The following is a 23,837-nucleotide window of genomic DNA, read 5'->3' as shown; positions in this document are numbered from 1 at the left end:
CACCGAATCGATCATTAAATCGTATGTAGTGCAACGAGCGCCGTGATGTTATCGAGTCAAATTAGCGCAGAGAGATAGAAGATCGCTAAGATCGCAGTGAGAAAGCACTTCATAGAAGACCTTCTTCGCCGATACCGGGGAGGCCAGCCCCAGCCACATTGATGTTCTGCCCCTGCATAACACCTCCACCGAATGCCAGATTGCGACCTGCAGCAAGCTGGAAATCGGGGTTGCATGGCGGGGAATGAGATTTGTGGTACTTGAGACCGTTCAAGTTCTTGTAACGCTTCCCACAAACTTCGCAGCGGTACGGCTTCTCCTTTTCCATACCGAGAGTACCAGGGTATGGTGCTGATGTCTCTGGGTTCACGATCGAGAAAGTGCCATCTGCGTTGTCATGCAGTTGTTGATTGTTGTGACCATGCTATAAGCGGAAAGTATTAGCGACAAAAATTCCATACGGAACCGTAACTTTCCAGGCAGAATCACTTACAGCTTTGTGATACTTGAGACCGTTCTGGTTCTTATACGCCTTCTCACATCCAATGACCGGGCACCTGAAGGGCTTGGGCTCTTCATTGGGAAGCAAAGCTGTGGTGTCGGGGACACCTGCCAGCAGCTGTTGCTCCCGTATCCGTCGAGCGATTTCGCTGTTAGGACCATATTGCGCTCCACTGAGCTTGAAGTGCGCATTGGAAGTATTGATCCCTCCAGTAGGGCTGAAGAGACGCTTCGCCGGTTCGTCAATGCAAAGGTCCACCATGTCATTGTTACCAGCAAATCTGAACTGCGATTGACCCTGTAGCATAGCATTGTTCTGCATACCCAAGTCGCCGAAACCACCGATCACGCTTTCGTCGAGTTCTGCAGGAGTTCCAGGTGCCGAAGAATCCGGCGTGTTTCTGAACTGTGAATTCTGGAGGGGATTCGCCATAAGTGTTGGTGTATTAACCGAGGAAACTGTAGGGTTATTCTGCAATGAGAGTGGATGGCCAGACGGAACTGGCGTTCCAGGTTGGGAACCTTTGAAGCCCTGATGACTTGGAAGCATGGACAGATTCAGCTGGGGACCTCTCTGATTAGAATTTCCAAATCCACTTTGCGTGTTGTTCTGCACCTGGGGCGAGAATAACTGTGAGGTAGTCGGATCACTGTCCCCCATAGCGTCATCCAGCTCCATATCGTCGATAGTGTCGAGGTCAGAGTGTGGCTGAAGCGGCGGGTTCGGACTCAATTTTCGCTGCATATCCCCACCTCTGTCCGCTTGTAGACCTCGACTTTGGTTGTTCATTTGTTGGTTTTGTTGCTGCGCCATCGCGGCAGCAGCAAGCGCAGCTCGTCCATCAGTCTGGCTTGGACGATGACTCTGTTGAGGTGACTTCGTAGCATGCGCCTCTTCATAGTGCTGCAACAGATCATGAAGAGTGGGAAGAGTGATGCCACAGCAGGAGAAATCACGCATGAAGTTGGCTTCCAGTTTGGGCAAATAGGAAGAGGAATGGAAAGAGGGAGATTGTCCGAAAGCGAACGGGGAGGTTCCAGTCATAATGATACTAAGAAATGAGAATGTCAGTATGCTGCTCACTGAAATCGAGTGGTGCGACAAAATCGCAAGAACTCCGTCAGAACTCCACGAAAGGCCTGTCACTCACTCGTCACGTATCCAGCTTCCAACCGAGACACCACCCCAGCTCATACCACCAACCAAGCTTCCAGCGAGCGACTCCCGACGAGGCTTATCGCGATTAGACCCCGCCATGGAGATTGGTTTCGTTCCGTTGCCCCATTGTGCGGAGGCTGCGCTGAGAGAGTCCTTGCGGGGAGGCGGGGCTTTGAAGACATTGATGCCGATGCCACTGGGATGAGAAATGCTCCCTGTGCGCTCACCAGTTCCAGCTCTCTGTAGGGCAGACGTAAGATTTGACGCCTGCTGTCCCGGAGGAGAAACTGATGTCTGGCGAGTGGCGATATCGATGGGAGCAGCTGTTCCTGTCATCTTGCCGAATGTGAGGGGGGAGGATGAAAAGAGGGGGAATTCAAAGTCTTCTTTGAGCTGTGTTCGAAAATCCTGATGATCGCGGTGAGGTGAACGAGTGTCGTCGGTGTTCAGTGAATTTCCAGCCCACGGGCTACCTGAGTCCTTTTCCCTGTCCGGTTTGCGAGACGATACGCCAAACCCGAGGGGGGTAGTGACAGGTGTCGTATCCCGAGTAGAGGCGCGATCGTATTCTGCGATAGAAGGAGAGTAGTGGAGAGAAGGAGGAGAACTGAGAGTTTCCTCTGATGAGCCGAGCATGAAGGAGTGATTCTCGATGGCGATTTTGGGCGGGATCACACAGGTAGTCCACCCTCGGATGTCGTCCCGCTCTGGCTTACTGGGCCTGCGGAACCGCGACGGATTCGGGAAAAGTGGCGGGAGGTGGAATGTCGCCTCGGAAACAAGCCAGACAAATAATGCTATGAAGAAGGATTTAGATTGAGTGGAAAAAGACGAAGGATAATATGATGGTAAGGATGATCGAGGAGGTCTAATGAACTCCGAAGATGGCCTTCGTTCCAAAAGCTATGGCTTGCCAGGGAGTAACAACTGGCAAACTGGAAGGGTTTCGAGGACTAATAGTGTATTTAATCCTCGGTACGGTATGGATGGGGGGCAACGTCGTGGTATTTGCTCATGTTTGGTACGTAACGTAAGCGCAGGTCCTGTAAATTACGCGGGTCCAATGATTCATACTCTAGCCAATCTGAAACTACGGTGGGCAGGGCATGATCTGAGTGGTAGGATCTCAGCTCAAAAGCAGCCATCACTGGGCAGCCAAGGCGTCAGGGACACGGGGGAAGCGCATGAACATCGAATCATTTAAATCGTACTAGCTAGTCTGGGTATTCTTCTACGTAACCGAAAGATCCACAGAACTACAGCTTTGTACGTCTGATTGATGGAGCGTCGTCCTGCCAGCAAGTGGACCGTTAAGACGAAATCGATATCAACGGGCGATGGAAGTTGAGAGATGCCCAAACCCGAGGTACCCTAGACTCTGTACTGTAATGTACTGGTATAGCTGCCTATCTTACAGCCAGAACCAAAAGTTACTTGATCTTCCACGCTCTACAACGTAATACTGCCCTAGCTACGTTGCGCTTGCGACACTCGTACACCACTTAACAGGCAGTGATCATCAAGAGCAATATGCAAAGGTAGCAAGCATCTCAATTTCACTGCTCAGACTAAGACGAATCGAGGAGATTTGGATTATGGAACACTACGTATTGGAATATTGAATCATCCAAATAAGGGCGCAACGAGGGAGCCGGAGCTTTCCGTGGTCCACGTACAAGTACACAGTCTGACTGAGATAGGTGCCACCCTTCTAGACAGAGCACTGGGCTCCCGTCGACGTTGTCCTTGGAAAAGGTTACTCTAAGTGCGAGGTACATGAGAGTAATTGGGCATGCTGGTTGACGTTGCCAAGTTGTGCTCATAAGGAACGACAAGTATTGGAAGTGTTGTTGCCAGTTCTGAGACTCGAGCTCGACCAAGGCTCATTTTATCCTACTTCCGTGCATCGTCTTGTTCTATTGAGTATACGGGCCCAGGTGCTTCTGGCCATCTTGAGTTCAGGCGAATGGTTCGAAACCTTGATAGACGCTAGAGGTGCTCAGAGACTTAAGTGATGACTTCGTCGAAACTTTGTCCCCCGCTCTAGCAGGGTTTTAATGACATCAACGGATCATCAACGGATCATCAACAACATCATTGTCTGGAATGAATTACTCCGAGACAGACGATGACCTCGATACCTCTCGCATGGCCAGGACAAATTTCGGAGAAGCTGTAGAGCGGAATGAGCGTCCCCTTTGGACCCGGTCTTCAGTACATCACAAAGACTGAACTCGATAACTAACCAATAGATAGTTGATCAGTACTTGTGTGGCTGACAACCAGATCAGCCGTCCTATCTCAGGACTATCGATAGACTAGTCGCATTCATTCAATGGACGAGTGGTATCTAAATGAATCATTGAAGGGTGAGCCGCCCCTAATCTTCTCCGGGGAAGTCTCCTGCATACGCCATACAGTAAGGTAGTTACTTCGTACAGTAGTCCGTAAACGGTTTTGGGTGCTAAGGCAGGTCTGTCTTGGCCGACGCTAGAAACACAGCAGAAGAAATTAGTGGCTTCTTACTGTCCGCCTTGGCCCTCGACAGACCTTCCGTCTCTAAACAGGATACCTACGTTCTAAGGTAGGCACTGTCTACCATCTCAAGACAGAACTGTGAAGGTTGGACCAAGACATGGTGATACGTACATATCCACAGGGTCAAAACCCCATGAGGGCATGTCGGATTAGGGCCGGCTTGGAGATCAAAGTAACTGTAGATTTCTTAATGTCCAAATATTGAGCTAAGTCTCAGAGAGAGTCTCATAATTGGAGTCAGCCTAGGCGATGATCGCCATGCCCACATGCCTTACTAGTTACTACCTGAACTTCAAGTGAATACAAGATAATAGATAAGATTAACCGACTGTGGACTGCAACAGTATGCAAGGGTCCCAAGGGATACCTGCACTGAGACAGGAGGATTTTGTCTTGTCCAGCCACGTGTTATCCTATTCAGACCTGATTCTCTGACATTCTGATTCCTCAAACCCTTTAAATTGACACAGTACTCCCTCCGTATTCATCGAGCCTATGCTTCATATACTGTCTCGCCAGCAAAGCTGATACATCAGCTGCATCTTTAGAGACTTCACAACTCAATACTGCTTCATACTGGAGTATACACCAATAATGTATTCCACTGTGCCTGTAATGGCGCACACTTGGACATGCTTGATGCAGGGGGCGCGGAGTAAATATCGGACAGGTAGATCTCCGAAGTGAAGATCTCTCAATCGTACTTGAACATCCATCACTTTGTTGCTGCATAGCATTATATCAATCAAATTGTGAAATGGTTGTTCCTCAGTCCAAAACATGTATCTGAGCAATACTCTGAACGGCTAATCTCTGAACATGGACTAAAATTCACCTATGATGAGCACTGCGCAGTATGCTTTTCAGAAATGGCTAAATAATGGGATCGGTGCACCTGCGTAATGACAAAGTACCCACGGTTCCCTCGGGTCAACCGCATACTAACTGAATGAGAATTTTGGCTTGTGATTGGTAAGGCTGACAGTTTCAGCAATACTTATTATTAGAGTATTGATCCAAGGTATTATGGATCTTTTGGCCATCTTATGGCTATGCTTTGCCAAAACCAGTCACTTATTCTGAAGTAGAAAGGTAAGTGATTGTTTCCTCCATGATGCGTCAGCTTCACGACCTAGTACTCGTTCACAGACCCATGATTGATATCAAGGTGGCTTGATGGAATTATCAACATTGTATGACTACTCTGTACTCTTCCTTTCCTTAAGATGTTCAAATCATATGACTTCCACAGAGACATCGCTTGACCTCTATTTCAAGGAAACAATGAGCACACTATCATCGGCTAACTACAGTACTAGCCTAGGCAGTAAATTGTTCTGGAAACATTCGAAACCTACGAACCAAGAGAATGGCCTCTTTTGTGGATCCCTTAATAATCACTGACCCGTTCGACCGGTACGTAAGTACCGTAGATCGCTTACTGGTTGCAAAGAAACAACCAAGGTAAAGGTATTGAACCCGTAAGGCAATGGCAGTCATTTTGGTAGTGTATTTTCTACTCGCTGACCGCCCTAAGAAACCCGACATTACTCCGTGCAACTTAGACATTACCTCACAATAACTGGAGATTTCAAATTGCCAGCCAGCCAGGCTGCACCGCCTTCCAAGCTTAGACTGACCGCCTTTGGAACGCCACCTCCATATGCAAACAATGCAAATTTTACTATCTCCGCCATCTCTAACTGGAATTTTTTTGTATTCAACCAATTCGAATAAGCCGTTCCAGTATAGGGCTTGAATTGGGCCCGATAAGCTCAATCTGTGATTCTGAGCATCCTCTGGTGTGACCAGTATTCAGAAGCGAGAAGTGAAGGCTGCGGCCTTGGAATTCTAGTGCCAGGATGGAGCCTACTACCCAGACAGAATCCACGGCGGCCACGCCCAAGCACAACCTCGAGAACGGCGCTTCAGTCGCTGCCAACAATGAAGAGCATCCGTCCAAGAAACAAAGATTGGAAAGCGCCTCTATCTCCGAGCGGGAGGTGAGCGTCGGCGCTTCCAAGCGTGCGAAGGGAGTAGCCCCAATCAAGGCTGAGTATGCATGACCGTGTCTTCCTTCTGTTGATACACCGTTAATCGTCACTATAATAGGTTCCTAGTCCAAAAGTCCGCGCGACCCCAGCCCGTTGAAGAGAGCGCGGTCAGTCTCAGTGCCGATGATGCGGCTGAAGCCGCTCACTACCAGGAACGAGAGGGTGAACAAAAAGGAAAGAAAAAGGCCTCCGGTCAGAACAAGGGGCGCGATTTCGGAAGATCCGAAGATGCGAAAGGTCTTTGCCCGTCAAGATCTTTCAGTCCGGAGTTCTCGCCGAAGGAGTGCAAGTTCGGCGAGAAGTGTCGCTTTGAACACGATCTGCGGACGTACCTGAAGGAGCATAAGCGGGAAGATCTTACAACTTTTGGTGGCATCTGCCCGATATGGGACGCCAAAGGCAGATGCCCGTATGGGTTTAAATGTCGCCTTGTGGGCTCCCACATGACTGAGCGAGATACTTCTGATGGGAGAAAAGAGCTGATCCTACTCGAGGATGAGGAGCGCAAGAAGAGAGCCCGACCGGTTGTTCCGTATGCGTCAGAAGACGGCCTTGTGAACATCGTTTCAAACGAGGATAAGATTGCGGTAGCCCGGAGAAAGACAAAGACTCCCAGATCTGACGCATACTTAACGTGGCTCGACAAGACGTCGAAGGCACTGGAGAAAAACCTTCATGGTCGGCATTTGGAAGAGGGTGGAGCGGATGAAGAAGCTGGTGCTCAAACCAAGGGCCAGCTTGAGGAGAACCGAGCAGCCTATGTGGAGCCGCCATTCTTGCCCTCAGAGAAGCGACGCATCTACTTTGGCCCAGAGACTCCTGCCCTAGCGCCTTTAACGACGCAGGGAAATCTCCCCTTCCGGAGGCTATGTATAGATTATGGCTGCCAATTTACGTATTCTGAAATGGCCATGGGCATGTCTTTGATTCAGGGTCAAAAATCAGAATGGGCGCTGATGAAAGCGCACGAGTCCGAAGCGCTTCCGCCCACAATTTCATCGACAGCCGATGTCGTGCAGGGCTATGACAACTCCAAGGATCTCAAATTCGGTGCTCAAATTGCCGGCAACAAGCCTTGGCACGCGATCAAAGCCACGGAGCTCTTGGGGCGCCTGACCCCTAACCTGCGTGTCATTGACTTGAACTGCGGTTGTCCTATTGACCAAGTTTTCCGCGAAGGAGCAGGTTCCGCCCTCCTTGAGCATCCCTCGAAACTGGAGAAGATGCTCCGTGGTATGAATGCCGTCTCGGAGACGATCCCGATCACAGTCAAGATTCGCACAGGAACAAGAGACAACTCTCCGAATGCCACGAAACTTATTGAACGTTTGGTTCTCGGAGGTCATGAATCTAGCATGTTGAATATCGGCCCTCCTGGCGTCGCAGCCATTACCCTCCATGGACGTAGCAGACAGCAGCGATATACGAAATTGGCGGATTGGAGCTACATCGCCGAGTGCGCCGCACTTATCAAACGACTGAACGAGAAGAAAGATGTTGTCACGGATACTGTTCGAGAACCAGATGAACGTATGCTGCCAAACGGCGGCAAGGTCTTTTTCCTCGGAAATGGAGATTGTTATTCCCACCATGACTACGACGACCATATCAACAATGCCGGCGTGGATGCCGTCATGGTCGGTCGAGGAGCAATTATCAAGCCATGGGTCTTCGAGGAAATCCAGGCAGGTCAGTACCTCGATAAATCAGCCACAGAAAGATTGGCCATGGTCGAGAAATACGCCAAGTACGGCCTAGATACCTGGGGATCGGATGAGCATGGGGTTGGCACGACGAGACGTTTCATGCTGGAATGGCTGAGCTTCACTTATCGCTATGTACCAATCGGACTGCTCGAGTATCTGCCCCCTCACATTCAAGATAGACCCCCTGCTTGGAGGGGCAGAAATGAATTGGAAACCCTCCTGGGCAGTCCCAATTACAAAGACTGGATCAAAATCACGTAAGTTGTCTCTGCGCCCAGGAACTCCTTCTGAATACAATACTGATCGACTATTTCTAGGGAAATGTTCCTCGGTCCAGCACATAAAGATTTCAAGTTCGAGCCGAAGCACAAGTCCAACGCCTATGAGCCGCAGGGTTGACAGGTGGTGCCGCGAAAGTACAGTAGACTAGACATAATTCATGGAAGATAACCTATAAATGTACATACTTGGATGATGTGAAAAAAGTACATATTTATCATGCATCAAGCTAGGACATCAAGGATCAATAAGCGACATATCCGCCCAAGGATAACCAACACGTGACAAATAGCAGATCTGAGCGGTGATGACGTCTTCCTCACACGGTCACGCCTCAAAAAGCTGCAAAAAGACCACCTCAGCCTCCTCTTGCACTAGCATACGTAACATCATTCCTATTCCCTGCTTTTAAAAGCTTCAAGATTTGACCTTCAAGTTTTGCTGGGTATAAATCTTGCCTTTTACTCGTTGCTGATACAGCCCTGAGACCATTTCCAGCTTTTCTAACGCTTTGTTTATCCTCTTGAACCTTTCTCCCGAACGACTCCGTTTCAACTTTGGAAGTGCAGACAACTATCAAAGTCTTCTAGATCGTTCTTACAATACTCGAGCCAAAATGACTCTTTACTACAGCTTGGTATGTGCACTTTCATCTTTGAAGCTCTGATCTTTGTCGCAACCTGAGCTATGGGGGTGTATTGCAGCCTAAACCGTTAGGGTGGTTGCGGCGACATCACTCAGCTACAGCTTCCAATACATTGACCTTACAGGAAGTGAGTTCTGTGCTGACTGGTCTCTCTCAAGGTCTTCTGCCTCCTGGTATTTGAGATGGCCGTCTTCATGGGCCTGATCATCCCGCTTCCCTTCACTATCAAGCGGAAGCTGTTTACATTCATTTCGGAAAGTCCCTTAGTAGCGAAATTACAATATGGATTGAAGGTAACCTCTCGAATTTGAGGACCTTGGAAGTATCCCTTTACTAATATATGTCTAGATCACATTCATATTCATATTGATTCTGTTCATTGACAGCGTCAACCGTGTCTATCGCGTGCAATTGGAGCTTGCCTCCTTCACCAAGGACGGCAATGGCATGGGGTAAGCACACCGTGATCAACGTTCCCCGCTTTTGACATTGTGGCATTTCTGACTGTATGCGCAAATGCGTTTGTTATTAGTAGAGCGGCCGCACTTGGCACAGATCGCATGGAAGTCCAGGCTCGCAAGTTCTATTCTCAGCGAAACATGTACCTTTGCGGCTTCACTCTCTTCCTGTCTCTCATCCTCAACCGTACCTATACCATGATCCTTGAGGTCCTTCGCCTTGAGGACCGCGTCAAGCACCTTGAGGGCGACAAGAAGGCGGGCGGCAAGGACTCTGCCCGCCTCGCTCAGGCTGGTGATATCGGAGAGATTGCACGCCTTAGGAAGGAAATTGAGGCCAAGGACCTTGACATCGAGACCCTGAAGAAGCAGTGTGAGGGACTTACCCGCGAATACCACAGCTTGGGCGACAAGGTCACTGGCACCAGCAACGACGGCTCCAAGAAGGATCTGTGATTCGGAGAAGTACCTCGCGATGCGAAAGCTCCTTTGGTCGGGCCTCAGGAGCCTGGTTTGTGATGGAAGGGCTGGTGGGTGAAGTTGTAGGCAATGTTGTTTGAGGAAGTGCTCATCCGGTAGAGGACGGCTCAGCATGCTGAATGTGATCTATACTGATTGATGGTGTGTTTCTTGAAACTTGCGGGGAAATCGAGGTCGGATGGCATATTCTGTATCGGTGTGACGGTTATAGCGAAGCTTTTTCACTTCTCGGATGATGACCTGACTCGGCAGCATGATATAATGAGCGTGCCATGAACCATAGGTTATCTAAAGGTGGCCGCTGAGCGAGTCTAATTGTGTATATTTGAAGGGATGTCGATTGCAACCCGCACTGCGAAGATACCTACAGTCTACTGCCGCGAGAGCCAGATAGATCCGGGTCCAGCTACTGTGATGGGAGGTAAGAGTATCACAAACTCTCAGCAGATTTACTCTTTTCGACGTTCATAGCAGCACAACACGATTGAAGAACAGAAAAAGAGTCTTCATTTGAGCCTTCAGTCATAATTCATTACTTGGGCATTAGATAAGAAAAGTCCAGAAGCTAGGATAAACAAGCTCCTCCTCGAAGATTCTGCGCACCTGCGCGAGGACAAAGCGTTCGACCTTGCCCACGTTCTTCAATACTTGCTTCCCGTCTTCCTTGCGGCCGATCTCACTTTCTACCCTGATCTCCTGCAGCAAGCCTCCATGGCGCTTTTGGGACGCCGAGGCGGAAGAGTCAGGTCGGGACTGCGGACGGTGGTCATCCCCTGCCGATTCCTGCTGCTGTTGCTGCTGCTGCTCGGAACCAATCAGGGCGTCCGCGTCTTCCGCAGATAAGAAGCAGAAATGTACTCGTTTACGGATATATGCGATGACAGCTACGCCGTCAAAGGTGATGCCGGTGACATTGAGTTTTAGTGGAAGACCCACGAAGCTGGGCATTGGGTAGTCTAGGAGGATCTCTGCCGTCAAAGATAAGCGCACGTCGCCGGCGTACTTGACATGGCAGAGAACTTGGAAATCTTCCGGGCGGCGCTCGCGCATCCGTGGGGGTAGAGGTAGATGCCCCGGCGTAACCGGGTCCTCTAGGTGTTCCCCAGCATGGAGTGATGAATGGTCGTTTCTCCCGGTCGCGCCTTCGCCGCTGTTCTTGGTTGAGCCCGAGGGATGGGAGGGAAGGGTATTTGCTGTTGACGGACGGGATGTCGAATTGCTGGTGTCGATCTCGGGTTCGGCGCGTTGGTGCTGCATCCCGGCGTGTCTCTCCACACGACCCCTGTTCCCCGGCCCCATGCCGGAATCCGACCAACCGCTCGCAAATGGATTCCCCCCCGCCACTGCAGCAAGGGGTGTTTGCGTACCGGACAGCCCACCGAGCGACATCAGGTGATAACCTAATGTCGAAGTTCCGCCCGGAATACCTGGAGTACCCGCTCGGGGGAGGAAATGGTGATTGAGGTGCTCGCCTAAGGGCGATCGCAAGGGGGAGGCAGGAAATCCGTCAGGGAAAGGATCTCGTAAGGAATGATTCACGGCTGGATCTTCTCGATAGGAGGGTTCATTGATCTCCGGACGGGTTCTGTTCCACTGACTCGAGTGCTCCGAGCCAAGCTCCTCGGAGGCATCGGACGTATGGTCGTCATCATCTTCCTCGTAGAAGTCGGCAAAGGGCTCACAAAAATCTTTAATTTCGAGCTCCGGAGGAATGGTCCCAAAATCGAAAGCGTGGACTTGGACAGAACGGATGAACCGGGGCAGAGCGACCTGCTGGAATCTATCGTGGACGAAGGATCGGATACGCTCAGCAAGAGCTTCCCCGTCTGGACCGGAGGTGGCGGACCTCCAGTTGACGTCTATGGACATTACATGTGCGAACAAGGACGACCTGCGCAGCTATATGTTGGTCTCGATGTGAAGAAGCAATTTCCAAATTTGACTTGTGACGCTGGCGAAAGTCAAGTTGAGCTCAAGAATAATGTCTGACGCCATAACGGAGATTCCTCGGCTGTCTGCCGGTAAAGTCACGTGATGACAACAACACCCAACATCGTCAAACAACCACCAGACTCAGGATCTTCAGGCAACTGCTGTTCCTGGCTGTATATCAGTTGCACAAATGGTTAAAACCAAGTTAACTTTCTTTGTTGGCCATGTTTTGAGCTGGTTGATCACTCTGGCCGGGCACTCTCACTGCAGACGGCCGTCACACCGCTAAACGTTGCTGTCCCAGCAGTCTGGTTCACCCACTTTCTTCCCGACTTGTTCTCGTGGATACGAGAAGAAACTGGCAGAAAGCTGGCATAATCTTGCTTGATGAAAGAAAGAAAAGACTCCTGGCGGTAAAGATGGCTCATCAACTCGTGGTCCGGAAAAAGTTGAAAGGACTATCAAGGTTCATGGCTGCCATGAGACCTGCTGTGCAACCGGGCCATGAGGTGTTGATCATTTTGGCTTCAACCCACTGTCAGGCACCAACAGTGCAGGGGCACTGAAGACAGCCATTGGTCTACTAATTCTTTGTCTTCCAGGAAGAGTATGAGAAATTTCGCCATCTGGATCGATTGCCTCGATGCCTGTTGTGTTTCTGACTCAAAACGCTACAGCCATAGCCTGCTTGATAATCTAGGCCCCTTTACTGCGGCAAGCTGGTGGCAGGTCGAACCGGAAACTCCGCATCTTGTTTTCTCTCAAGGCAATCAACAGCCAGCTTGGCGCAAAGAAATTACGCCACAAATCGATCGTTTTCTTTGACGGAGAGACGCAAATCGCCCCTACCCCCACGCCTTGTCAAGTTGGTCTACGATTCTGAGATTCGTTCCTCTACCGCTCTGCATGTTTGTTTCATGATTACGAGAATCCTGCTCTTATGCTATGATCCTGACGGCAACCCATCTACTCACCATTTCCCCTCTTCACTTAGCCCACCAAGACTTGCGTCCGAGGTAGGCGCTACTATTTCGCTTCCCGAAACAGCTTCTTTTGGTTCCCCCAGTGAAGTGCTTGCGTCAGTGTTGGTTCCACTTTGGCTTAGACCGACACCTGATAACTCCAGTCGTGTGTACGCGATTTCAGCCGCTGATTGGTTGCTTGACATCAGATGATTGAAGTCGTCTGCGGTGCTAATGCAACCATGTAACCTGTGATGCGCATTATCTACCAGTCATGAAGACCAGGGTCTTCTGGAATCGATATTGCACCAGTGGGGTCGTCTAGGTGTCTGAGAGCAGAAACTGACCTCGATTGCGGTAGACAGTCTCTCTGAAATTGCTAGCTTGCTGCTTGTCATAGTCTACGCTTGTTTATCTCTTGAACTCCGAAGTTCCGAAACTCCAGACATGTATCGAGCGGCTCCTAAGTGTTCCCAATGCCCTTCTCTCAAACCACAGGCCTCCTAGCACTATGCACTCTGGACAATCTACTAGTTTGCATCAGGCTGTAGCCTTCTTTTCATTGTGGTGCCATTCAATGGCTGAAGATCAGCATACCACATGGCTTTCTCTGTGACCTGCATTGCACTGCAGAGAGCTAGGACTCTCTTTGTTGCGAGGGACAAGCTTGAAGAAGCAATAGAAGGAGCGTGGCATTTGACTATCCAAGTAGAAACAAAAGGCAAGCAATGCAGATAGGTGCAGATGGGAACGACAAGGATACTATGGGGATAGAAAAAAAAAAAATAAAAAAATAAATAACATGATGTAGGGATAAAGCTGGTCAAGGAGCAGTAAACTACGCATGCAGCTCTCGCCTTGCTCTTTTCGGCCCCTTGACATATTAAGTGTGAAAGTTGGTGATTCGATCTACATCATGTTTGCATGAATTCAACCCAACATTTTCCATAACACATAGCAAATCAGACGCTTACTTGTTTCCGAGAACTACTGCAGTAGGTTTCCCCAACACCAAGCAAGACTGGCGGTTATGCGGATCATCAAAGAGGGTGGCGGCCGACGATGGCAGCCTAGTTGAGAGTTTCGCTTGCCAGTCAAAGCACATAGGGAGATTGTGGCTATCGAAATGCTCTGGCAGGAGTCGATCACATACCTTGGTCTCGAACTCTGTAAATTTAGAGTTCCGCATCTGCATTGGGAGACAGGGGTTGACATCATACTAAAGACACTGTGGCATTTTCCGCCAGGGGGTGGCCGGTCACATCTGCGAGACAGAGGAACCAACAGTAGCCGTTCTATCAAATCAGTTGCGGTAGCTAGCCAACAGGTTGACTCTTTGTCTGTCATAGCCGCAGTCAGGCATACTGCTTCGACTGAGCATCTGACAATTGTCACGCAACCGACAGATTGTGACTCTTCATCTATCGATGGACACTCTGTGGAATTCATTTCCTGTCATGTGTCTTCCATCCCACTGATAAGGAGGGAGGGTGGGCGGAAAGGTCATCATCAGACAGGTCCGACGGAGGAGGGCATACCGCAATCAGTGTTGATGAGATCTGTGCCGGACTTGTTGGATCGTGACTTTTACCACTGGCGTGAAACATCTCACATCAAGGCTGAGTTGATATCCAGAAGGATGAGCCACCTGCCCCAGTCAGAGGTGCCGCATCTCCGTAGGCACACTCGCCGTCCCACATCAACATCAACAGATGAAGGTTCTCTGTGGTGAATGGAAACAAAGCGACCAAATCAAGCACAAGGTGGGGCTAGAGTAATGAATCTGCAAGAAAAGTATTGTCATCACAAGAATCGAGGCTTCTCGTCGTTCATCTGACCAATCTCAGTATCACCTCCAGAGGCGCAGTTGGTGATGTCTGCAGGGCTCTATCAAAAACCGTTGGTTTAGATCCGCTTCAATTGAAGTAGGTTATCCAGGGTTTGCCCCGTTCGGAATTGTGATGCCATTTGTCCTTCAGTGTCGGCTGTTTGTAACATGACTGCAACAGAATTTGTGAGTCACCGGCTAAACATCGCGAAACGTATCCTTCGAGAAGACATATCCGGCGGCGCAAAACAACACCAGCCTATAAACTCGCCCATTTCGGCTCGAATCGCGAGCACGTACGGACTCACCGAAAGGTGACGAGTTTGGACCTGAAGATGGCACAGCATTGGGGGCGCTCTCAACAAAAGTTGATGAAGGATAGTCTATGGGGAAAAGCCGACCTGAAGCCCTCGTTGAGCCGCTGAGCACCCGCGCCACAAACATAAAGAGAGTATTGCAATTTCGTAACGGCGGCGGAAAGAGGCTTGGGGGCGCCAAGTCAGCGACTATCCACAGGTCGAACCAGGGGCAAATGGCCGTAGATTAGCCGCCGTTGGCTGTTTTGGTTTGAATGAGCAGGTAGATAATATAGCCAAGGCTTTTTTTCCTTCTTGGTTTGTGCGACCAGGCGGAATCACTAGGGGAAGAATCAACCAGAGCCTGGCTGAGGTTGCTATTCCTGGTTGCAGATTATCATTTCTTGATGTTTGTTTCCTGCGTGATGCTCCCTGGGTGCTGAGCACGTGACCTAATCCTTCCTGCGCCTTTTGCATCGTCTTCTCCAACTTATATGTTCACATCCTACATCATCACTGGACCATCTGAATGCTGTGCTCATTAACAGTGGACACTTTATCAGAAGACTTGTCTCATTCAATGGCACAGGTCTATGACAGGCCTCGGTCGTATGGCTCAACAGCGGTGCATCTTCTCTGGACTCACCTGGAGACATACACATGGGCGACCTGAGCTTCAATCCTTACGTCTTCTTTGTGGGGATAAACTTACGCCTGCTAAACCCTTTTCCGCAGTTCTCCGGCAGATCCTGGAGGCCTCTTGAGAATGTTCTTCGTGGTCAGCGACAAGCTTCACAAACTGCCAAGAGGACCACCAGAATGGTTGTCCCTGTCATTTGCGTGAATCGTCTTAGAAAGGCTTCGAGGAATTGGAAACACTAAACCCCATACATGATTCCCTTTCCTTCTTTTCTTCATTTTTTTCGAGAATCTACTGTGGTTGCTGCCGCTGAGGGCTAACCGCCAATTCGTCATTGATAGTCTAATCGATAGTTGGAGCTCGTGTCTTGGCTTTAACTTCCTGGTCGCTGATCACCCGAGGCTGAGCGGTTGTTGTCGGCCCCAGTCTGATGCTTGTGTGAGGGACAACACCAAAACTATGGATACCTGCACAACGACATTATTTGACCATAATAGCGGTGCATTGCGCAAAGAAATATCCAGCAAAGGCTTGGCAGAGTAGGACGGTACACGCAATGATCATACTGGGTCCGGCAATAGGGATACGTCCAGCTCCCTCGGATAGTTGGTATCTAGGCCAAGAGACGCAAAGGGGAAGGGATGATATTCCTTCTTCTAATAATGACGTCTTGGCCCCTCCATATCTGGCACTATCCATATCGCTCTAATCATGTGAAGGACCTTGTGCAGCATGCCTGATCCACTTTCCGACAAGAAAATTGCAAATGAAGATGTTTGACGGTTTGATCCCGGCTCCTCTGCTTAGTTGTCCTGCAAGCGAGACGCGATAACTCACTGGATCGGCGTCTTTCGGTGGACTGAATATGATCCCCCGACAGTAGCCCCTCCTTCGTGAATTCAGTCTTGGCTGGTATCTTCACATGTATATAAAGGGTCGCCGAATCTCGTTCCGGTTTGTCTTCTTGATCATTCCTTAGACATCGTCCCATCTCTTTCTCTGGGTTTCTTGCAAGTCTGCTTGACCGGTCGAACCTATATAATCTCCATCCTCATCTCCATCTTAGCCACTTGTCGTGAGCACGCTGCTGTCATCTGTCCTAAACACAATGTATACCTACACTCCCACCAGCAAGTTCCTCGTCCTCTCTCCTGTCCAGTCTCGTCCTGAGCAGACCAGCAAATTCCTTGTCCTCACACCCACCGAATCTGGTCCTGAGTATGAGCTTGGCGCATCATCTCCCGCCTCTCCTGATATTCGGCACCGTTCAGACAGCGTCAGCACCGACGAGTCGCAGATTGAAGTTACATTTTCTCCCTTCGCTGGTGGCTTTCTCTACCTAGGCCACGGTACCAGACCTAAGCCAGTAAACGTTTGATGAATTCACTTAAACAACCCTACCACTCTGACAACACTATGGTTCAATCGCGCTGGACACGATACCAATTCATCAGCACGGTCAGCTGATCAACTCTGAGACACTCAATGGCGTTCCTTGGTCTTAATTTTAGCGCTTTGTGATGGACAAATACGGCCCAGTGAAGGGTCCACGGGGGTCTTGTTCCAGGTTCTTTCCGGACGCAATTTTGCATTTTTCCACTTCTTTCCAGTTTGCATCATGCTTTGCAGAGGCAAGTCATTACACATTCCATCGCATCATCATTGTGTATCTGCTCTTCATTATCGCTTTTTTGAAGGAAGGGGGGAAGTCGATGACCAACCGCCAAGCCTTGTGTGCAATCTGATAATGGCCCAATTGGGAAGAATCGATCTTCCATGTCTCACAGCCAAGCAATGGCAAACCATCTGGATAACTGCCAAGAAGCACTCATCCCTTGTTTGTTGACAGTACGGAGTACTCCGTACAAAGTAGTCCTCCCTCTGTAGTGGTAAGAATGTCCACCTACTCTCTGAAAAAAGCAGAGTTACAAGACTGATAGCGAGTAAACGAAAAATACTAATAATGACCAAGCCAGCCCACCGGTTCTGATCGGATCTAAAAAGTGGGATGCGGCATGCAGCAGCAACCTGTAGTCTAGCCTGTACCCTTCCTTTCACCGGTCATTCGAATCTGATCTAAGCTTCTTTCTAGAAGAGGGAAGGGGGGAAGATCTAGACTCCACCACGGGATAATTCCCCCACCTCCTCTCGCCTCTCCTCCGTACATTCCTTTTCCCCGGTGAACGGAGCGGAGAGTCAGTATCAGCAATGCTGTACTACAATCAGGATCATAATGACCACGGTCACAGTCACAAGCATCCAGTCCAAGGGATTAGATAGATAGAGAGATAAAGAGGAAAAAAAAAAAAAAAAAACATTGGCATTCATTCCTGCCAAGGTCCTCGTCCTCGGATGATTCGGTCCTCGCACCACCTACCTGAACCTGAATCTGGACAATTGGATAAGCACTACCTAATTACTCTTAGATTCGAGAACATTCGTCCATCATTGATCGAGAGACGCAGATATCCGCTCCAGGAGTCTTACAATAGAACAGATCCCCTCTTTCTCCGCAATAACATTTGCATTCCAATGAGATAGCCCGATAGCCCCCCTGGATAGGATAGGAAGAGTAGAGTACACTTTACTGATAAGGAGCGCTCGAGTTCGGTGCACACAGCGTGCAAACTAGCGGCGATCCTCTTGGCTTGCATCTTGGCCTGACCCCTTTCCTGCTCGGTCTGTATACAGTATCTACTCAGAAGGGTGGACGACGGAAGTACGGGGGAGGGCAGTCTGTGTGAAGAATGTGTATCCAGGGATATTTCGTCATGGCTATCGGTACTCTGTAAGGCTTATCATTGCATCTGTGGCTGACCAATGATGACATTATTCCATTTGTCACTAGCTAATGGATCAATGCTACACTGAGTCAAGGTATATTCTTGTTCAGGCTCAATCATAAGCCCTACGGAGAAGTGTTTCATACATCAAAGGAATCTAGTACTGGCCATTCGTATGCAACGGCAACCAGTGCACGTCTAATTAATGGTACAAATGTCGACAAATAACCCTACTGACGACAGATGAGTATGGTGCAATCAATATACCTGAAGGGTTGATGATATTATATTACTCTGACATGATCCTGGACACTCATCCCAACCACACCACTAAGAAGATCCCCTGACTGTGTAGGAGCATCATGACCACCGGAAAGTAAACTAAAGAAGCGAAGCGAAAGGCCAACCTCGCGATGAAAAGTAGGATCAGACACAGGATCAATTTACACTTAGAGGCTATAGTAACAGGGGGAAGGAAACAAAAAATTTGGACACAGGAAAAGGAAATGTATTCTTGACAAAGGAAATAAAGGGGAAACTAAATAAAAAGGGGGAGAAAAAGCGCCATATGCTAGATAAAGGCCATGTATGTATGTATGCGGGAACAAATGGTCGCTAGACAATGCGAGGACAAACCCATGCGGCAAGCAACAGAAGCAGACAACAAGCTGGGTATCAAAGGGGTATCCAAAGGACCATACTGCTCTCTTGCGATGTTGGACTTCTTCTTAGAGCCTGGTAGACGCAATTCCTCCTTCTCGTGTGTTTCAAAGCTTGGCCTGAGTGTCGGCTTGTATCATCCATCCTGTTCTGATGGGTGATACAGCTTCTCGCGTATCCGCCTTCGGACTCGCCGCACAGAAAGTCATGGGGATATTTTGGAAGAATCTTGATTCCCGAGAAGAAAGGTAGATGAACAAGGAAGAAAGGGAAAAAGGCGGGCAATTAAAATTTACACCGGACCGGCTTGGTCTTGCCACGGTTCGGTTTAAGAATGGTGGTACAGTTCGCGCGTGTCAACGGACGAGAAAACCGAAAGGACCTGATTCACCGGAAGAGAAGACCTGAATCAACGGTCATCACCGGCCCTGGATTTAGCCCTTCGACGGAAAAAATCCATGACTTTCCTGGCCGCACCGGAGCTACCGGAGTGATGAGAGGGGTCTCGTTCGTACTCGTAAGCGTCGGCAAACTTCCTATTGTTCTTCTGCAGAACGTTGGGGCCTCTTCCCGGCCGGCCGGCCTGCATTGACGGCCGAGGGTCATTGTTAGACTCGTCATAGTAATTCGGCGTCGAGTGATTGGCGTATTGATATCCGTATTGATGATCGTTGTCATTATGGTATACTTGCTCGGCCGATGTGCTGCTGTACGAGGTAGGTTGGTACGCCGCGGATTGCAAACCGTGCAACTCCGCGAATTGTTGATCAATACGGGCTTGGTAGTTGACCGGCTCCTCTGAGGCCAGTACCCCCTCCCCTGGTCCATCAGACACCATACCCATGGCATCTTGCGTTCCGTAGCTGGTGGCGCGCGCTCGAGGGCGGATGACTCCGGCCGACGGACGTTGCTGGACTCGCTGATCAGTGGAGCGACTCGTTTGGGATTCTTCTTCGGGAGTCTGCGATCGGCTTGAGGACAAACCCCTGAGGGAGAAAGATGCTGGTAGCAGGGAAAACCGGCGTGGTCTACTCTCCCCGCCCGTTTCGCTCATCTTCCGGTTAGACCCATATTGAATGGACCGTCGGGAATCCATAGAGGCTCGGATTTCCTCTCCGGCAAATGGATCCCTCATGCTTGTTGGAGGATACCGCTTGCTGGGCTTCTGACGAGGAGCGGTCTGTGTTCCACGACCGCCGAAAATGGATCCTGATCGCCCAAAGAGCTTTTCGCCAATGCCCGAGACCGTATTGGATCTCTTATGGCCCTTGGGTGGTTCCTGCCGAGGGGTGGTGTTGAATTTGGCCGGGAGGGCCTGTGTGCTTGGACGTCCGATGGACATGGCAGCGTGTTGCGAGGAATCCTGAGGGATTGGCGCCGAGATCACATATTGCTTGCTCTTTGGCTGGGCAAGGCGACCCTGTGCATTGGTTGCCGCAACAGTAGGAGCCACAGGCTGTCCGTATGAACCACGAGAGGGCAAGCGACCAGTATTGAACGAGGCCATTGAGGCGCCCGTCGTAGGCCGCGTGGCTTGCGTCGGAGGCATTGTCGTGTGCGTTCCCGTAAGGGCGGTGCTGTCCGAGGTCGACCGAGGCAAATGCCCTGGCGCAGGCGGCACCGAGCCAGCGGGTGCCTTGGGTTCTCCAGCCCGTGTTGAGCGCTGCTCCATATGAACACCCGAGGGTAGAGCGCCTGCTTGTGTGTTCGCCGCCGCATCTCGACTGCCGGGCCTTGCGGCTGGAAGAACGGCTTCGACTCCAGATGGCTTTGCATTCGGGGATTCTGGCGCGGAAGGACTTTCTCCTCTTGCTGTCTGAGACTGGGGGGCGACATATTCGACCTGCACCGTTCGCCGTTTTGTGTCCCGAGAAGTCTTTGACCGATCGACGGACGGCTCTTGGGAAATGTCTCCGGACTGATGCACAAGCCCTCCAACCGTAGGTATCGAGCTCTGGTATGCTTTCGGAGGCTCTCTGACGGAGGCACTGCGAGCCAGCGCTGGGGCTTCCCTATGACTTTCTGCAAAACACGAAGATAAGTTAGCGTCAGGCTCCGAGAGTGCGTGTTTGGAAACTGACCAGGAGGAACTGTCGTGTCGGCAATGTCCGCAACTTTGGTTGTACTGCTCGTAATGTGAGACACAACATGCGAAAACTCGCTGAGCCAACTGTGACGAGCCACTTCGAAAAGGTCTGCTCGTTTGCGCGGGTCGGGCACCAGTATTCGTCTCAAAAGATCGCGAGCATGTGGTGTCACGTATTCCGGGAACGTCAGCGGTGTACTAACAATATACTTGTACAACAGATTGATGTTATCGCCATCTGGATTTGCTGGATCATCATCGAAAGGCAAATAGCCAGCCAACATAGCATACTACCAAATGCGTTAGCATGTCATCCAGAGGCCAAAGAAAGTCTGTGCCAACTTACCAGGATTACGCCGCAGCTCCAGACGTCCACTTTGCGCCCTGTGTACAGTGAATCACTCACCACCAATTCGGGCGCCGCATAACACGGGCTTCCGCAGCTGGTCTGCATAAGATCGCCCCGTCTCATGCCTTTGGCGTTAGGCTTGTCTAAGCGCATTCGCTTCACAAACTCCTTATTGGTGAGATTGTATTCGATCTCCTCGCCCAACTCGTCGCTTGGGTCAAATGTATTCGCGAAGCCGAAATCCGTGATGATGATGTTGCGGTTGCGATCCAGGAGTAGGTTTTCCAGTTTGAGATCTCGATGAACAATGCCTTTTTTATGAAGATACCCCACGCCTGATACGAGCTGGGCGAACAGGCGCCTGGCCGAATTGTCCTTGAGGTAACGGTTGTTCAGAATGTGGTCAAAGAGCTCCCCACCTGATGCATATTCCATAATAATACCGATGTGGCGATCGGTCTCCACCATTTCATGGAGTCGAACGATATTCGGGTGATGGAGATCGCGAAGAATGGAGATTTCTCGGTAGATCTTGGGCAGCCGATTAGGATTAGATCCGAGAGACTCCCTCCGAATGAGCTTGATGGCAACCTGGACGCTGCCATCTTTCTTCCAACCCAGCTTGACCTTTCCAAACTCGCCCTCCCCGAGAGTTTGCCCAAGGACGTACTGGCCGAACGTAGTCTCTTTGCGCTTGATCGTGTTTTCGTTGTAGTCGTGCCGACTGCGTAGTCCACCGCGCCCTCCGTCATCCACACCCTCGCTGCCGACCAAGGCGAGCCCCGATGGCGGAGCACTGTCGCTAGATGGCGATATCGACGCTTCTGCTTGCCGTGCTTGCTCCCTCATGATGTCCACTGAAGGGTCACTCACCACCACTTGGTTGATAACTGTACTGGACTCCTTTACCAAAGTTCCCTGACTGGGGATGGTCTCCATCATCTCCTCCGAGCGTGAGTCGACCGCTGAGGATGATTCTGCCTGGACTCGCCTCGATCCCTTTCCAGACGGTTCCCTCGTCGGTTCCTCAGACGAGTGAGCTGCTGAACGGTGCGAGCGAGGCTCGTCGCCTCTTCTCTCGCGGTGGCCGGTGCTTCGATCGTCAGGCTTGCTCTTGTTGCGGCGCGAACTAGAGACTCTTTCGCCGGAGGATGATGTAGCGCTTGAACCATGTTGACTCCGATGAGTCGAAGATGTCCTCGGCGGCGGGATGGGAGGAGCACCTTGAAGGTCGGGATAGACGGGCGCTCGGTTACTATTCTGGCCGGGCGTCGGCAGTGCGGGATTCAAAGCTGGGGATGCATGGGTGGACAATGGCGGAGCTTGTTCGTGGGAGTCGCTCATAGCCGAAGAATATGTCGTTGTCGGGGGATAAGATGGCTGCTGAGAACTTAGCGCGGTGCTCATGACGGCACTATGAGGGTCACTCGATCGCCGCGATGGTTGCGTTGACCGGGGTAAATCATTGAATAACTGCTGCGGCGCATAGTCGTATTGCGACGTCGAAGCGGGGATTGGATGGGGAAGTGAAACATAAGTAGCGGAGGAATGGGCGGGTGTGTACTGAGGAACCGTTTGCATAGCAGCAGACGACATACCTTCGTTTACTGAAGGCGCAGCAAAAACAGATCGAAGGTGCTGCGTTGACCGTCCGAGAAAGGCTCTCCAGGCGTGGGTAGATGAGCGGTGTCTTGTCTATGTTTGGCCAATCGCGATCGGTAAAGCGAGTACGATACGTTGAAGCCCTCCAGAGGGTCTATCGACTCGGCCAAGTGTGAAACGTTGTCCTGCCTGCCCAATGCACTCGGTAGATTCGTTTTGTATGGTTATTTACCACTTTTCAGTAACCAGAATGCCGCCAGGTTGCCCAATCGGGTAGTAAGGCTATTTCGAAAAGTCAGTTTGAACAATGGTTGGGTTCGGATCAGACGACCTGTTAAAAGAGCACTGACAGCAAGAGAAAAGGGGAGAAAAAACCAGGACAACGCCAATCGACAGGTCTTGCTTGCGATAGAGTATTGATGCGATGTAGAAAACAATCAGACACCAGGCCAAAAAAGGAAGAACAAAGGTTCGGTAAAATAATATGAGCAGCCAAGTAAAAAGACAAGAAACATAGAACGGGAAAAACGCGTCGTAAACCAGCTCCTGGGTTCTCTCTATTTTCTCTGTTTTTTTCCTTTTTGATTTTCTTTATGCCCTCTTCGTTTCGTTTGCAACCAGAATGAAGAGGAGTGGGCGATATCTGCTGCAGGATTACCTTTTCGAGTTCTCCTCTTCTTCACAGATATCCCCTACCCAATTGGGTAACTCGACGGGAAGAAGGTATTTTGCGTCTCGAAGGAACGGTGATCGGGAAGACCGACAAACGCGGGCGGGAAGGGGGGATGGTGTTCAGCCTCGGAGGCGCGATCGAACCAACCCACTAATTACGAAGCCGCGCCTGTGATGGGATTGAAAGCCGAGGGCAATCAGGCGCA

General features: G+C 50.3%; 6 protein-coding genes across 6 annotated transcripts; 3 read left to right on the top strand and 3 right to left on the bottom strand.

Moving 5' to 3' along the window:
- Positions 1-109: 109 nt before the first annotated feature.
- ALT_7806 (zinc-coordinating transcription factor SFP1) lies at positions 110-2,296 on the bottom strand (the record flags this gene model as incomplete). The annotated part of the gene is made up of 3 exons (XM_033562293.1): positions 110-424; positions 494-1,553; positions 1,653-2,296. The coding sequence occupies 3 exons, from the start codon at positions 2,294-2,296 to the stop codon at positions 110-112; spliced, it is 2,019 nt and encodes a 672-aa protein (XP_033418184.1).
- A 3,764-nt stretch (positions 2,297-6,060) lies between these two features.
- Positions 6,061-8,357, top strand: dus3 (tRNA dihydrouridine synthase DUS3; the record flags this gene model as incomplete). The annotated part of the gene is made up of 3 exons (XM_033562294.2): positions 6,061-6,254; positions 6,311-8,215; positions 8,276-8,357. 3 exons carry the CDS (start codon positions 6,061-6,063, stop codon positions 8,355-8,357), a joined length of 2,181 nt encoding a protein of 726 aa, XP_033418185.2.
- A 496-nt stretch (positions 8,358-8,853) lies between these two features.
- ALT_7804 (putative BAP31 domain protein) lies at positions 8,854-9,797 on the top strand (the record flags this gene model as incomplete). The annotated part of the gene is made up of 4 exons (XM_089600326.1): positions 8,854-8,874; positions 9,042-9,176; positions 9,232-9,335; positions 9,416-9,797. 4 exons carry the CDS (start codon positions 8,854-8,856, stop codon positions 9,795-9,797), a joined length of 642 nt encoding a protein of 213 aa, XP_089455219.1.
- A 567-nt stretch (positions 9,798-10,364) lies between these two features.
- mdm12 (ERMES complex subunit MDM12) lies at positions 10,365-11,690 on the bottom strand (the record flags this gene model as incomplete). Its single annotated transcript, XM_033562296.1, has 1 exon — positions 10,365-11,690. The coding sequence occupies one exon, from the start codon at positions 11,688-11,690 to the stop codon at positions 10,365-10,367; it is 1,326 nt and encodes a 441-aa protein (XP_033418187.1).
- Positions 11,691-16,587: 4,897 nt separating this feature from the next.
- ALT_7802 (uncharacterized protein) lies at positions 16,588-16,857 on the top strand (the record flags this gene model as incomplete). The annotated part of the gene is made up of 1 exon (XM_033562297.1): positions 16,588-16,857. One exon carries the CDS (start codon positions 16,588-16,590, stop codon positions 16,855-16,857), a length of 270 nt encoding a protein of 89 aa, XP_033418188.1.
- A 2,474-nt stretch (positions 16,858-19,331) lies between these two features.
- ALT_7801 (putative serine/threonine protein kinase (Kin4)) lies at positions 19,332-22,953 on the bottom strand (the record flags this gene model as incomplete). Its single annotated transcript, XM_033562298.2, has 3 exons — positions 19,332-20,944; positions 21,004-21,298; positions 21,355-22,953. 3 exons carry the CDS (start codon positions 22,951-22,953, stop codon positions 19,332-19,334), a joined length of 3,507 nt encoding a protein of 1,168 aa, XP_033418189.2.
- Positions 22,954-23,837: the final 884 nt, after the last annotated feature.

This window comes from Aspergillus lentulus, assembly GCF_001445615.1.
Source record: "Aspergillus lentulus DNA, contig: Alt16, strain: IFM 54703, whole genome shotgun sequence".
NCBI classification, from domain to species: Eukaryota; Fungi; Ascomycota; class Eurotiomycetes; order Eurotiales; family Aspergillaceae; genus Aspergillus; species Aspergillus lentulus.
This window is presented reverse-complemented; position numbering and strand designations above follow the sequence as displayed.